At 37.5% G+C, this 15,209-nt stretch overlaps 1 protein-coding gene across 6 annotated transcripts in view; it reads right to left on the bottom strand.

Moving 5' to 3' along the window:
* The window catches only part of TRIQK (triple QxxK/R motif containing), a 291,286-nt gene that overhangs the window by 132,796 nt on the left and 143,281 nt on the right, over positions 1–15,209 (bottom strand). Inside the window, exon 7 of one of the 6 annotated variants that reach the window (XM_049633159.1) lies at positions 405–2,957. The exons of the other annotated variants lie outside the window; for them this stretch is intronic. Coding sequence (XP_049489116.1) covers positions 2,767–2,957 — 191 coding nt within the window. The 3' untranslated portion in view covers positions 405–2,766. Of the gene's footprint in view, positions 1–404; positions 2,958–15,209 lie in introns of those variants that run through there. 6 annotated transcript variants of the gene reach the window in all.

Raw genomic sequence — 15,209 nt, 5'->3', positions numbered from 1 at the left:
ATGTGTCTGGTGTGTGTGTGTGTGTGTTTAAGTATAAGGAGAGAAAGAGACATTTTTTAAGGACAAATCAGGAATCAAATAAGTCCAAATCCTGAAAGTCCCCTTCATAGGATCAAGTCCAGAATTTATGATAAAGATCGCAAAACTTTTATGGTAAAGGCCAGATAGTAAATAGTCTAGGGTTTGTGGGCCATAAGTTTTCTGTCTCAAATATACTCAACTCTGCCCTTGTAGTGTGGAAGCAGCACAGACAATACATAAACAAATGAATTCAACTGTGCTTCAATCAAACTTTTTGCACAAGAACAAGCTGTAGACCTGATTTGGTCCAAGGGCTATCCTTTGTGAATCCCTGATCTAAGGCATGAAAACTTTAGTCAGATGATCCACAGACACCCTGTTAGTGTAAGTTAGTATCAGTTTTCCTATACTTTAGTGTAAATGAAGACTTCAAAAGTAGGTTATGATAGAGAGGATAGAAAGGAAGGAGAAAACACAATGAAGATGCCTGAGGGCACAGTAAAATACCACCTCCACCATAACTTTACCTCAGGCCAGTACTAGGATATATGATTCAGTGGAATTTTGCATTTCCAAAGACAATTATTATGCATGTGACAGACAATACATGTGACAGCAATATGCATTTCAGTGAATGAAAGGACTTTCTGGAAGCAAGAGTAACTTTACGTTTAAAAGACCAACACATTTCATTTTGCTAATGATAAGTTTAAATTTTTTTTAATGTTTTTACTTATTTTTGAAGGAGAGAGAGACAGAGCATGAGCGGGGGAGGAGCAGAGAGAGAGGGAGACATAGAATTTGAAGCAGGTTCCAGGCTCTAAGCTGTCAGCACAGAGCCTGATGTGGGGCTCGAACTCACGAACTATGAGATCATGGTCTAAGCCAAAGTCGGACGCTTAACTGACTGAGCCACTCAGGCGCCCCGATAAGTTTAAAATTTTTAAAACTTTTTTTAGGTTCATTTTCAAGAGATGGGGACAGAGTGCAAATGGGGGAGGGGCAGAGAAAGAGGGAGACACAGAATCCGAAGCAGCTCCAGGCTCTGAGCTGTCAGCACAGAGCCCAATGCGGGGCTCAAACCCACAAGCCGCCAGACCATGACCTGAGCGGAAGTCGGACACTTAACCGACTGAGCCACCCAGTTGCCCAGGTGGTGAGAAGTTTAACGTGGCCCACAAGTCAAAGTGTTCATGGAAATTTTATCCCTAAAGAAATAAGTATGTAGGGTTGTTTTTTGTTTTGCTTTGCTTTACATTTACTAGCTGAGAATTTCTTAGCCCTTACACCTTAGGAAATATAAAATATTGTGCCAGATTATTAAATACGAATGTTGCTTGAAGTCAGTACTTCAGAAAAGCAAATTATCTTTTAGTTCACTGAAACTCTACCCAATCAAAAATACCATTAGTATCCCAGCGAAAGAGGCTATAGAATCTTTTCTCATCTATAATATTCTTAGTGAATAATTAGCATAATAGAAAATCTATTTCATAATATTTAAAATAATAAGAGCTACTGCGAATTAAAAACCTATTATGTATCTGTAAAGAATTAGTCATAACAACTCTATCAGGTACAAAATATAATTACCACCCTATTTTATAGATTAAAAAAAAAAAACAACAGAGACGCAAAGAGGTTAAGTAACTTCCCCAGGGGCACACAGCTAGTAAGTATTGGGGCTGGGATTCAAACCGAGGCAGTCTTCTCTCAGGGTCTCTCTCTTTAAACAGTATGCTGTTCTGCCTCCAAAGAGACGATACCATTTATACTTTTTTTCTCAAATAGTATGTATTTAGGACCAGACCGTATGTAGCATTGAAAATTAGTCATTGACTAACTCTACCTTTTTTATTTAGGTTTGAAATTTCACTTGAATTTTTTTTAGTACAGTTGACACACAAAGTTACATTAGTTTCAGGTGTACAACACAGCAATTCAACATGCTTCTACTTATGCTGTGCTCACCACGAGTGTAGCTACCATCTGTCACCATACAATCCTATTACAATACCACTGACTATATTCCTTATGCTGTACCTTTTATTCTCATGACTTACTTGTTGCCTAACTGGAAACTTTACCTTTTAAGAGTCCAACACATAATAGAGATTTGATGCTTTAAAGAAATACAGAAGAAAACTTCCCACTCTGTTTGTTTGTTCCTATGTGGTATGTTACTAAAGAAAAAGACACTTTCCTCTTGTCTAGAACAACTTTGCTATGGACTAAGTGTTTGTGCACCCCCCAAATTCACATGTTGAAATCCTAACGTTCAGTGTAATGGAATTAAGAAGTGGGGTTTTGGGGAGTGATTAGGCCATGAAAATGGAGCCCTCGTGAATGGGATTATTTAAAAGAGAGCACTTTTAAAAGAGAGCACTCTTACCTCCCCTGCAGTGTGAGGTCACAAGGAGAAGACAGCTGTCTCTAAAACAGGAAGTGAGTTCTCACCGGATGCTGAACCTGCAGGCACTATGATCTTAGACTTCCTAGCCTTCAGAATAGTCAAAAATAAATGTTTAAGTCCCACGGTCTATGGTATTTCTGTTACAGCAGCCTGAAAGACTAAGACTAACTTACTTATAGATTTTTCGAAACTCTGTCCCTTTTTCCTCATCCTCCTGGCAAATTGGTCATACCGTCCTCAGTGCTTCCTACGGACCTGATTCCTACTGTTAATATGGCACTGATCCCATTGGATGGCAATAATTTGCTTTTATATTTGTCTTTTTCTCCGGACTATGGACTCCTCAGGGACAGAAAGTTTGTCACACTTCTCTTCATGTCTCCGGAATCTTCACAGGGTCTACTGTGGAAGGCACTCAAATGTTTGATGAATGGTTGAATGCACACACGAATCAATGCATTCCAAGCAATGGTTCCACGATTGTTACTCCCCCAAAGAAGAGATATGCCAATATCCAGCAGTGCTATAAAACAAAACAAAAAAATCCAAAATCTTTTGAAAAGATTCTTTCTTAATCGAACACATCGGTTTCACTTATTGCAGGAGTGTGTAAGCATGACTGGGGAAGGTTGCTGCCCCATAAAGAGCAGGCTCTGTAACTTAGAAGTTATGCTAATACATGCTAGCTGTCCCTTAGCGGCATATACTACCGCTTTGTCTTTTCAGAGACTCTTCCACAGGGGCACAGCTATGGTCCATTTACCCCCTCTCAAGTTTTAATAATATTGTTGAAGAATCTGTTATAAGAAATCGCTGAGAATGCTGAGGGGAATTGCTAAATAATTCCACAGCAGTTCCGCTTAAACATCTTAAGTGCTAGGCTACCAAAGACCAGTGCTTTTTCATCTGGCTTTGCTTTTTGTTTTCGTTTTGCATGAAACAATGTATCACTACTGTTGTTCTTCCAAATACAGTGTCGAAAGAAATTGGATTTTCAAAGCTTTCCTCTTGCTGGATTAAACTGTAATAAGTTTAAAATTTAAAAAGTGGTGTTTCAACTTAACACGGCTTTTTAAAACACTACAGTAGAAGGGAGAAATTGAAAAGTAATTTTTATTCTTTTGCTTTGTCCTTCATGACATGAAATCCTTTGCTAAATTATTCTACTTGGAAGGTTCAGGGTTGCCTTTTTGTGATGGCATGTATATTTTTTTTGTTTGTTTGTTTTTGTTACAATGTAGGATTATTGCTTTTCAAAGGGTGGTGTCACAAGAGGATGCTGTAAAAATCCAGAGATGCTGCCAGTAATTAGGCAGCTGGGTGGCCTAGAAATCCTCTCCATTACACTGTTGCTTCTCTGCCAGCTCTCCCTGTTCTCTCTTCTGGGGAAGAGGAAAAAAAAAAAAAAAAAAAAAACACCCAAAACAAAACAAAACACTTTTTTTTCTTTACATAGTTCTTACAGGCAGAATGAATAAACCTTTTCTTTTTCACTTGCCAGAGTCTTCTGACACAACATCAACTTCCATATTTATGATTCATGCTCCTTGCTTTGATTTATAATTAGTTGTCAAAAACACGTTTAATGAATGATCAGGGCTATAATATTTAATGTGTTAAGGGAGTTCTACTCACAAATCCATGGGCTGCCCACCTGTACATATGCTGCCCACATGGATTAATACTGTGTCCATTTTTTAAACCAAAACAGTTCTCAAGTATGTATCACTGATAACCAAGCTAATACATGCCCAGAGCTTGTAATAGATGAGTGTCAGCCTAAGGACACAGAACAGGTTTTGCTCTTCTCCATCTGTCTCTACCTCTCTTTCTGTCTCTGTCTCTCTCAATCTCTGATGTCTCTCCTTTCATTCCAACATGTGGTTTTGAGAAATGAACTCAAATGCATGTGTGTGTGTATGTTTTGAATTGTCTTATTAGGGTATGTGCGGGAATTTGTAGGCTATGTGTGGTGGTGCTTAGTAGGCATTCCAAAACTATTTATCGAACTGAATTATGGGTATTTGGATTTCTTTTTCAAAACTTTTTGAGGCTGGGTGTAGAGGGCTGAATAGAGCCCCCCGGCCCCCCCAAAAAGGTATATCAATGTAATAATCCTCAGAACTTGTCAATATTACCATGTATAGCAAAAGAAAATATTACCTTAAATAGTAAAATATTACCTTAAATGGTAAGAGATGTGATTGAGTTAAAGATCATGGAGGAAGAGCTTATCTTGGATCATCCCATAGTCCCTAAATGCGATCACAGATGTATCCTCACAGAAGGAAGCAGAAGGGGTTTTGAGGCAAACACACAAAGGAGAAGGAGGCAAAGTGAACACAGAGGCAGAGTTTCAGTAATGCAGCCACAAACTAAGGAATGCCAAGGAACACAAGGCAACCACCAGAAACTCAAAGAGGCAAGGGACCAATTCTCCCCAGAGTGCAACTGTGCTGACACCCTGACTTCAGACTTCTGACCTCCAGAACCATGAGAGAATACATTTCCGTTGTGTTAAAGTGCCCAGATCGTGCTAATTTGTTGACAGCAGCCCCAGGAAACTATATGCAGCTAACCTCAGGAACCAGGCAGGTAAGGGCCTGCAGATGCGGGAGAAGATGCCTAGACCCGTGGGGCAGGCCAGGAAGGCTCCAAAAGTAAGGCAGAAAGTGAGGAAAATCATATTGGCCCAGATGTTGGTCCCTACGTAGGAACACAGCAAACCAAGTGTGATCCAGGCAAACATTGATATTTGAGGAGACCCAAAATAGCACAGAGGGAACTGCAGCAGTAATTCAGATGGGGGGGGGGGAGGACGTCAAGTGGGCATCAGGATGAGCTGTGATTAATTATTAATATTCATAGGAGAAAACATTACCTTAGAACTCAGTTTCCCAGGCTTTGAACTATCACTCACCTATCAGGTAGGTTTCATTTTTCCCATTTGATACATGAGAAAAATAAAACACAATGGAGCTTAAATTAAAAATAAATATTCAAGATCACAGAGATAGTAAGTGGCAAAAACAGGATTCAAACTCAAGTCTGTCTGACTCCTAGCCTATGCTTTCCACTCCTGTGCTGTAAGCCCCTCTCTGCTTTCCTGCCCTAGTCAGCAGAGTTATAACAGCAACAGGATCCAGGCCTGGTGGGCGGCATCCAGGATCCAGGCCCGGTGGGCGGTTGATAGGAGCTGGACTGTGCCAAGGCTCTGCCCCGTCCTGGGCAAACCTCCAGACCAATCAAGGAGGGAGGGTAATGAACAGAAGAGAAATGAGTGTGGGGTTCAAGGTAAGTTACATTCAGGTTCAGGACTGACCAGTGGCTGGCTATCTGATCTCTGTCCAACTTCTTCATCTTTATAATGTGTTATCTATCCCACAGAATCAGTCCATGATGTTATATATGTAAGTAAAATGACTACTTCAGTATCTGTTGAGAAAAATGGCTTCCTGTTACATGATAGGATTTTGAGAAGGTTGGACAAATACTGACAGGCATAGTTATCGCTACTGTAAATTACCACACAGTCTTATGCTTTGTTTTTTTGAAGTAAACACTGACTTAAATTAAAACTATAGAAAAATATATGTAATACATAAATATAAAATTATATATATAATACCATATTAAAACTATAGAAAAATATATAATTTTATTTATATATAATATATATACATATAATATATAAAATTATATATACATGTATATATACTATAGAAAATATATAATTTTATTTATATGTAATACATTTATATGTATACAATATATAAAACTATATATACATATATACATCTCTCTCTATATATATATAATACCATAAGCTTGGTGTCTTATAAACAACAGAAATTTACTTCTCACAGTTCTGGAGGCTGGGAAGTCCAAAATCATGGTGCTGGTAGATACCAGGCCTGGTGAGAGCTTCCTGGTTCATAGCCATCTTTTCACTGTGTCTTCACATGGCAGATGGGGAAGGGAGTTTTCTTGTGCCCCTTTTATAAAGGCATTAATCCCATTCTCCATCCTCATGACCTAATCACTCCCAAATATCCCACCTTGTAATACTATCACCTTAGGGGTTAGGTTTCAACATATGAACTTTGTGGGGACACAAATGTTCAAACCATAGCAGTTTGGTTTGATGAAATGGTCATGTTATTAGAAATCCAATCCCCTACAATCCCTTGGTTTCCTGTCTCCACAATTAACTAGATTTGAAAAGTACCTGGGTTTCATCCCCAAAAAAGGCATGTTATTTATTACAAATATAGATAACTATTTAAAAATTTTTTAATGTTTATTTATTTTTGAGAAAGAGAGAGACAGAGCATGAGCAGGGGAGGTGCAGACAGACAGGGAGACACAGAATGTGAAGCAGGCTCCAGGCTCTGAGCTGTCAGCACAGAGCCCGACGCGGGGCTCAAACTCACAAGCCGTGAGATCATGACCTGAGCCAAAGTCAGATGCTTATCCGACTGAGCCACCCAGGCACCACGATAACTATTTTAAAGGGCTGATCTGTATTCTGACATTCAAAATATATTAGGCTACATGTGATGTAATTTTGATTGGCTTTCCTCATCAAAGTTTTGGGATGTGAATTTGGAATCATCCTCTTGGGGTGTACCAATCTTCCAGGCACAGGTTCTTCCTTACAAGCACACAGTGTTCACATTTTAATGGAATTATTCAATAGTTAAAAAAAACCATATTAAATATAAAGCATTTTGTGTTTCTTGAATTTTTCTCAACTGAACATTGCAAACAGAGTTGATTTGAAATACAAGTTGAGACTAAAGAAGAGATAGGAACATTTTTTTTCTTATTTTCTAAAATAAGAGAGTAAATGGAGGCAATAATAAAATATATATATACATATAGATACATATATAGATACATGTATACGAAATATATGTACATACATATATATACAAATGTGAGTGTGTGTACATATGTATGTATATAGTATACACACACACGTATGTGTGTATATATATATATATATATATTTGCTGTAGTAAAATAAAATAGATACTTCAAATAGAATTATTTGATGGATCACTCAAAAACTTAAACAAAAACTTTCAAAATCCTCCATTTGGCTTTAAATAATCACTTAACTTTAAAAAAAAAAAAAAGACACTCTGAAAGTTTATGAGCTGTTCATGCTTCAGAAGTAAAGATAATACCATCGACCCACCACCGGTAAGACATGTTCTTTGAGTGATTTTTGTTTTAATATTGACAGTGTTTTCTGATAAATGTGAATTCTCTCTCATGCTTCCTTTACAACCAGCAGCACACATTTACAAATGGCTGACTTTGGTTATTGAGGCATCAGAAGCATAGAGCTAGAACAAAGCATACTTGCACTCATTCATGTGAGATCAAATCAATGACCTTCACCTCATTAGCACGTTTTCCAACCAATGGATAAAGCTACAGTGAACTCCTTCCTCTGGGAGGAGTTGTCAAAGCTGACTCTTACATGAAGGCCTCAAAATCCTTTCCAAAGAACAAAATGAGAACAAATAATAATCCAGTCCTTACAATCTGACTTTTAGATCTACACTTAGTCACTGGTTGATCCAAGTGAGTGAAGGATGGCGATAACCTCATTTTTATATTTGGATGTATCAGAGATATCAGATTCTTAGGAGCATGAAAGGTTCAACTTGGTAGTGCTTTCTTGAGAGGAGGTAAAATATCATGTGTCCAGGAAAGAAAGTGTAATAATAGGGTCCAGAATTACTTAGTTGTATACCGGAAGACATATCGGTAGTTATTTTAAGTGATTACAGGCTGTATCTTACAGTGTTTAAATGGTGAAAAGTCATGGTCAGCCTATGTAAAAATTTGAAAATAACCCATAAATAAAACCACACCGACATCAAGCAGATTCCATCCAAAGGTACATGATAGGCTTGACTGAATTAATTACTTAGTAGGACCAGCACTGAGAGCCTGAAAATATCCCCACTTGTTCTGAAAACATGAGAGCCCCCAATGTAACAACAGCTTTTCCAAATTTATTGTCTATCCTTTTGTCTTTGTACCAGAAGCAAATAATTTTTTTTAAATGCTAATTGGCGGTTCTGCAAAGATTCCACAGTGCCCCCACACTAATTGCATCACCTGCAGAATTCTCAGTTGGACTCCATTCCAACCTGTACAGTCAGGAAGTCTGACAGGAAAATGTATGCTCAAAGTTCTCAACAAAGGGGAAATTACTTTACAGTCTGCTATAAACATGTGGAGATAGCTGAAAGTTATTTCATTTCATTCATTAGGGATGGTCTAACTTGGCTAATCTACACTGTGTTTAAATTATATAGCTGCTTTTCCTAATTTTTGGGTAAGTGCTATATTTATGGCCCACATGCTGAATATTTGAAATAGTTTGAACCGATATATATGGCACGATGGCTTGTTTATACTTGAGTTGATTAAATTGCCCACTCCACATTTTGCATGGTTCTCACATAAATTATTTTGATCAATGTAAAAGTTGCTTAGGCTGAAGGAATTATGTGTTTGACAGCTGGTTGTTAGTTGTTGGCTCCAAGCAGTTGATCAAAAAAAAAATTTCAAATTGGGGTGGGGGGAGCCCTTCGCAAGACTGAGAAGCTGATTTGCTACAAAACCCACGGAGCACATGGGAAAGAAAAGTTTAAAGCCATTATACACTTCTTTTTGTGGTTCTAATTGTTACAACTGTGACTTACAAAAAGTTGATTTCCTCATGCCTGAGATTTGTCATCTCAAATGGAGCTAACATTTGCATCAACCATATGAGACTGCCAATTTTGTAGATCATAAATGGTCAAACTTCAGCAATTTCATATAGTTCATTCTAATAAGATCCATATCGTAGGATTATTAGAAGGATGAAATAAATTAATGTAGATAGACCACTCAACACAATGACTGAAATGTATTAAGTACATGCACAATAAATGTTAATAATTTCTAAAATATTATTCCCATATTTAAGGCTGGGTTAATGTAAAGAGAAGTGCACAGTACATACCAGTCATTTCTGCTTCAAATGTTGTTTCTGTACCATCTCACTTTTCACTGGTAGGGCCAGGTGAGATATTACTAAGCAGTAATCCAGATTGAGGCAGGGCCACCTGTTCCATAAGGTGGGGTGGGTGCCTGATTCAAGACAGGACAGTCCACAAGCAAAGCCAAGTACAAGGAGGTAATAAGCACAGGTGCTGAGGATTGAGTCTGGGAACCATTATTTCATTCCAGAATCTGGTCACTGAAGCTGAGTTTGGAAAATTCAAATAATATAGCCAAGAGTGGCTAAAGAGTCAAGTTGTAGTCATGGGTCATGAGTTAGAGAGTAAGTCAGAAAGACTCCAAAGCTTCAGGTATAGGATGAAATGTATAGCTTCCAGCTGGCAATGTCAGTGATAAAGTCCCAACCCAGGACTAGAGGGTTTGAGTCATCACACAGCATCCCAAGTCATAAGGTGCTGGCTATCTGGGGAATGTGTTTTTGCCTTTGGATGCCCTGGGTCCTGGGAGCTTCCTGGATGGTTCTTAGCTCTACCAGTGTAATTATGTTTACTCTGTGGATACGAAGGCACTCTCTTTGTTACAGTTCTGTTATCTCCCCAGAGAAAGACAGATGAGGTCAGGATATGAATTTGATATATTTTCGTGCTGTTCAATCAAAAGACCACAGCACCTTCTAAGAAAATTGCCATGACTCTCAAAGCTTCAGTTTCTCCACAAATTATCTACCCAGCATGTTTCAAATCAAATAAGAATATTTGGTCTTCATATATATTACCCATCTTCATCATGAGGTCACTTCAAGATTTAAGACAAAACCAAAAGAAATGTTAAATATCTCTTGTCTTAATTTTAATAGAATTCAATTGTAATAAGATATATTAATAGTAATAGCTATAAATGTTAATATCTATGAGTAGCATGTATAAAACAGTAAATACTTTTTCATACTATACTAGATACACTGAATATTTTAGTTATAAATGTGTGTGTATTCACATAATTGAGGAAAAATATTCTATTTAATGCTAGAAAGTAGCTTACATAGAAGTGAACCAATAATACATCATACTATATTTTAGAAGAACATTTTGTAATGTAAGACTATCAACTCTTCACTAGTGATTTGTCAGTGATCTGGTGTATCTTTTGATGGGTATGCTATTATTGACAATGAAGACTACCCATGCGCCCGTTCTACATAGACCCACTTTAGTCCATGCTACTTTATACCAGCTATTTGAATGGCTATTATCTAGAATGGTAAAATGAAGACAGCTTGAGACAGACACAAACCTGACTCTCCCAATTACTGTGTCAATGACCAGCAAAGTAATTATATCTCCAGGTCTTGGTTTTGTCCTCTATCAATAAAAGGGGGAATTTTTACCTCAGAGGGCTGTTGTGAAAAATACACGGGAACTAAAGATACCACCACAGTTCTGTAGAACAGGGATATACTTCATAAGCCTTAATTTCTACTTCTTGTCCCTAGAATCACAAGTCCCAACAAGGGGTATGGGTTTGAAGTAAGCTGTACCAATGTAATTAGAATTATTTCCTACAATAACTTTGGTAGGAATAATAAAAAAGTACCGGCTGCATAACTCTATATAAATTGCTTAGTAATAGCATTTAATCCTCATAAAAATACTGCTGTCTTCATCTTACCACTGAAAAAGTATTGAGACTCAGGAAGCCTAAGATCACAGAGTTGACAGCATGGTTTGGAACCGAACCCAAGTCTTCTGACTTGAAGTATACTAATCTTGCAATCTAGTCTCTTAAGTGGGGATTATCCTGATGAAATGCCTTAAAATTTCTTATCCGGAGAAATGGGTTTTCTCATGAATGATCATCCTACAAGGTAGAAATGATATGATATTCATCATAAAATATTAATGCATTATAATAATATAGAAAGTGAGAAATAGCTGGGAGATTGCCAGGAGCTCTAGGGCTGACCCCTGACTTCCTAGTCGGGCTGATTCTACTTCCAGCATCTATGTGGCTAGATGTCTTTCCTTTAGGGACAAGCCAGGTTCACCTACCAGTAAATTTAGGACATTTTCCTTCAGTTAATTAGCCTTTTAGCCAGACATAGATTCAGTAAAAAGGGGCCTTGGGAGAATCCAGTCAATTTGCCAACTAGTAACTTCCTCCTTCTTGTGTGCAAAAAGGAGAATAGAACCTGCTTTATGGCATAGTCAAAGGGCCGATTCAATTGGAAATTTTAGATCCAAGATGTTGATGTTGAGTTGGTAACCATTATGTTGTAAAGATGCAGCTAAAAACACATTGTTATGAAGCTGTAAAATCACTGATTCCTTTTTGTTTGTTTGTTTTGTTTTATCTGATACACTGGTTTCATCTGTGCTGGTCCTTGACTCCACATTTTTCAATGTTGATGATAGTTCATGTATCAAATGGAACAGTGTGATATTACTGGAAAAAGGTGAGACAGAAAAGGAGCTTCTCTTTTTTCTGATACCAAGATTATCAGATCCAATGGAGAGGAGAGGAATACAATACAAGTTGTAAATGTGAGGACTTGCTAAGTTTCTTGGAAGTTCTTAGCTGAGGAAGAATGGATATTAATTTCAAGGAAATATCTGTCTTCTAGCCATTACCATAGGAAAAAATACGTACACATTACTTACATATTGGGCCTTGAAAGGCAAAGCATACACATAAATTGTGAGATATCTGTCCCTGCTTAATTTAATAAGGTTAATATCCTTTTATGTTTCGAAGCATCATTATTCATCAATGCTTGCTCTTGTGTAGAGGATACAGTCCTTGCCGAAGTCATTACATCTTTTGGCAACTAGAAAGCTTTTTCCAAGGATGCCTCCATCTTCTCCTCCACATGTCAAACTACACCAACTGCTACACCTACTGGCAGTGGTGAAATTGCAGGGGTGCCTCCTGCCTTTCTTGTCAAGAAATACATCAGCGCTTTGAGGAAATAAACTGGGCTGGAAAAGGTCTGGCAATGCTCTTGCTGGTTTGAACAGAAAAGTAATCTACATATCACTGTCATCCCGTACCTCTGAAGATGTCAGGAGGCAGGTCATTTCTCTTTGCTGAAGTGCTTTTTCTTTTATTACCAGCCCTATAACAAGATTATTGAAATGATTCAACAATAGTCATGCCACAGCTATGGATACTTGTTGAAAGTAAATAATAAAAGCATTTTATCTGAATGGCTGTCATTTTCCTGTTGAGGGATACATCTGGTACATAAAGTACATTTGTATGCATGTCTGCCTTATGTGAACTGCTCTAATTTGGTTATCCTGATAGGTGCCATTGTAGCTTCATTCTAACAATATTAGCAGAGAGGAAGAGGTCACCCGTTTTCAAACTGTAATTTGCAGTCACTCCAGTCAAAGGGATTGCAGCAAGATTGAAACCTAGTAAGAAAGGATTTTAAAAAGACTCCTGGAAAGGATTCAAGCACCATACCATAATTCGACATTTAAGTTCACCTGAAGAAAACTCCATTAGAAAAAGGAAACCAGGGGGGGTGACTGAGTGGCTCAGTCAGTTAAACATCCAACTCTTGATCTCAGCACAGATCTTGTTCTCAGGTCTCAGGGTCATGAGTTCAAGCCCCACATTGGGCTCTGTGCTGGGCATGAAGCCTACTTAAAAAACAAAAAAAATCAGCTAATGAAGACAAATAAAAAAGGAAACTAGTGCACCGTGTTGAGACTAAAAAGTAGTAACAAAGTATAAGTTACTCAAAATTAGAGGGTCACATGCTTTTTTAAATTAGGTAAGAGCTGGGTCACTTTTAAACAATTAAAGTGTAATTGTAACTCTATGTTTAATTTTCTTAAGTTCCATTTTCCCTGAAAATTTTAAGCAACAGGGACTCAAGAATTGTTAATTATTTCATATTTTTTCTATTTTATTCCCAGCAAGAAACCAAGAATTTTGCAGAGATTTAATTAAATAAAATTTTCATTTTCCTTATACTTCAAATAAATAAAGTAATCAGAAAAAATTGCTTAGATCAACTCACTCAGTGCAGAGAAAAAATGTCATGTGTATCTAGAATCAATTCACTGTATTCTAAAAACGTTTCTTGAGTACATCTTGGGTGTCAGGCATTTTGCAAGGCACTAGGCAAAGAGTATTGTCTTTATGGACCTTATTGCCCACTTGGTAGGAAGCAGATACCAAACAAACGAAAACAATGAAGTGTGCTAAATGTTAAAAATAAGATGTTCTCTGGCTAAAAGTCAAGCAACCGGGAAGGCCTTATGGAAGAAATAAAGTTTAAACTTTCAAGTAAATGATGAGTGGAAGTTAGCCCAAGAAGAGATAGGGAAGAGGGCATTAGGACAAAGAAACAACATCCACCCAAGTCCATTCTCCAGACAGAGCAGAAATTTTAAGCAAGTTTTGTATAGTAAGAGTATAGAGTACAAGGTGAGGAGATGTCAGAGATAAGGCTTAGACTGTAAAAGCTGGGTTTGAACTTGGAAGCCACTGACCCATTTTATAGTTTAAAGTAGGGGAGTAACATGGTAAGATGTGAGCACTGGAAAACCATTCTGACTACAGTTTCAAGAATATTTTAGAAAAGAGCATGGCTGGGAGAATGGGAGACAGAAGTTTATTTCAACTGTCTAGCTGAGAACTAATGGTGGCCCAGGCTAGGGAGTTGGTAACAGAAATGGTTTAGGATATGGGATGTAGCAGAGTTGATGAATAAATATAAGAGATGTTGAAGAACGAGGAATAAAAATCATGGGCTTTTGGGGCAACTTAATGGATGGCAGTGCTCTTTACTGAGACAGGAAATATTGGAGACAATCAAGGCTGATTGAAATTCTGAAATATTAAATGCATGGCAGAAAACAGAAAATATTACATAGCTATTTAGTTCTCTTTAAGTATATATTGTATATAAAAATATATAAAGATATAGGATGCTTTATTTCATTTTTCATAAAACTAGACTGCATAATTTATTAATCACACTATTTGAAGGAAGGAGATCTGAAACTATTAGTATGCTTTCCCAAGAAGGAAAACATTAAGCACTGAACAATTAAGTGGCCTTCTCAGAACAACCTAATAAATCAAAGATTAGATACAGGACAAGTTGACAACTTTTTTTTTTCTTATATGGAATTCAAACGTTCAAGCTGAAAACGCCAGGTTGACCTAACTTGTGTCTCCAAAATACACTTTCTCTTCATGGCACTGAATACTGAACACCTATATGCTCAGTACTGCCTTTCAGTCCCATGAAGAAAACAAAAAGTATGCACACATTGCCTCTCACTTAAAGTTTCTTATAATTATTAATTCACTCATTCATTAATTAGTGCATTGCATACATATTTTGAACACTCACTATTAGCTCAGTCAGGTTGGACCCTTGCATGGGTTTACAAAATACAAAAGATACACTCCTTACTTTCAAAGGGCTTGTTACCTGGAAAATACTTAGACTCTTTATCTGTACTCAATGCAGTATCAGTGGTTAAGATAGAGAAATACAGAGGAAGGACTCTCAGGGAAGGTGATGCTTGAATGGTGGAGCTGAACCCTAAAGATGAACAGGAATTGACTAGGAGAAGACTGGAGAAGGAGTATCAAGAGGTAGCTGCACATGGAAAAGGACAGAGGTATGAAATCACTTGATGTATTTGGAGAAGTGCAAGCAGTTAGAGAAGCAAGGAGGTAGGTAGAGACTCTGAGGGTTATTTTTGTTGTTGTTGTTGTC

The sequence above is a fragment of the Panthera uncia genome, chromosome F2 (genome assembly GCF_023721935.1).
Source record: "Panthera uncia isolate 11264 chromosome F2, Puncia_PCG_1.0, whole genome shotgun sequence".
Classification (NCBI taxonomy): domain Eukaryota; kingdom Metazoa; phylum Chordata; class Mammalia; order Carnivora; family Felidae; genus Panthera; species Panthera uncia.
This window is presented reverse-complemented; position numbering and strand designations above follow the sequence as displayed.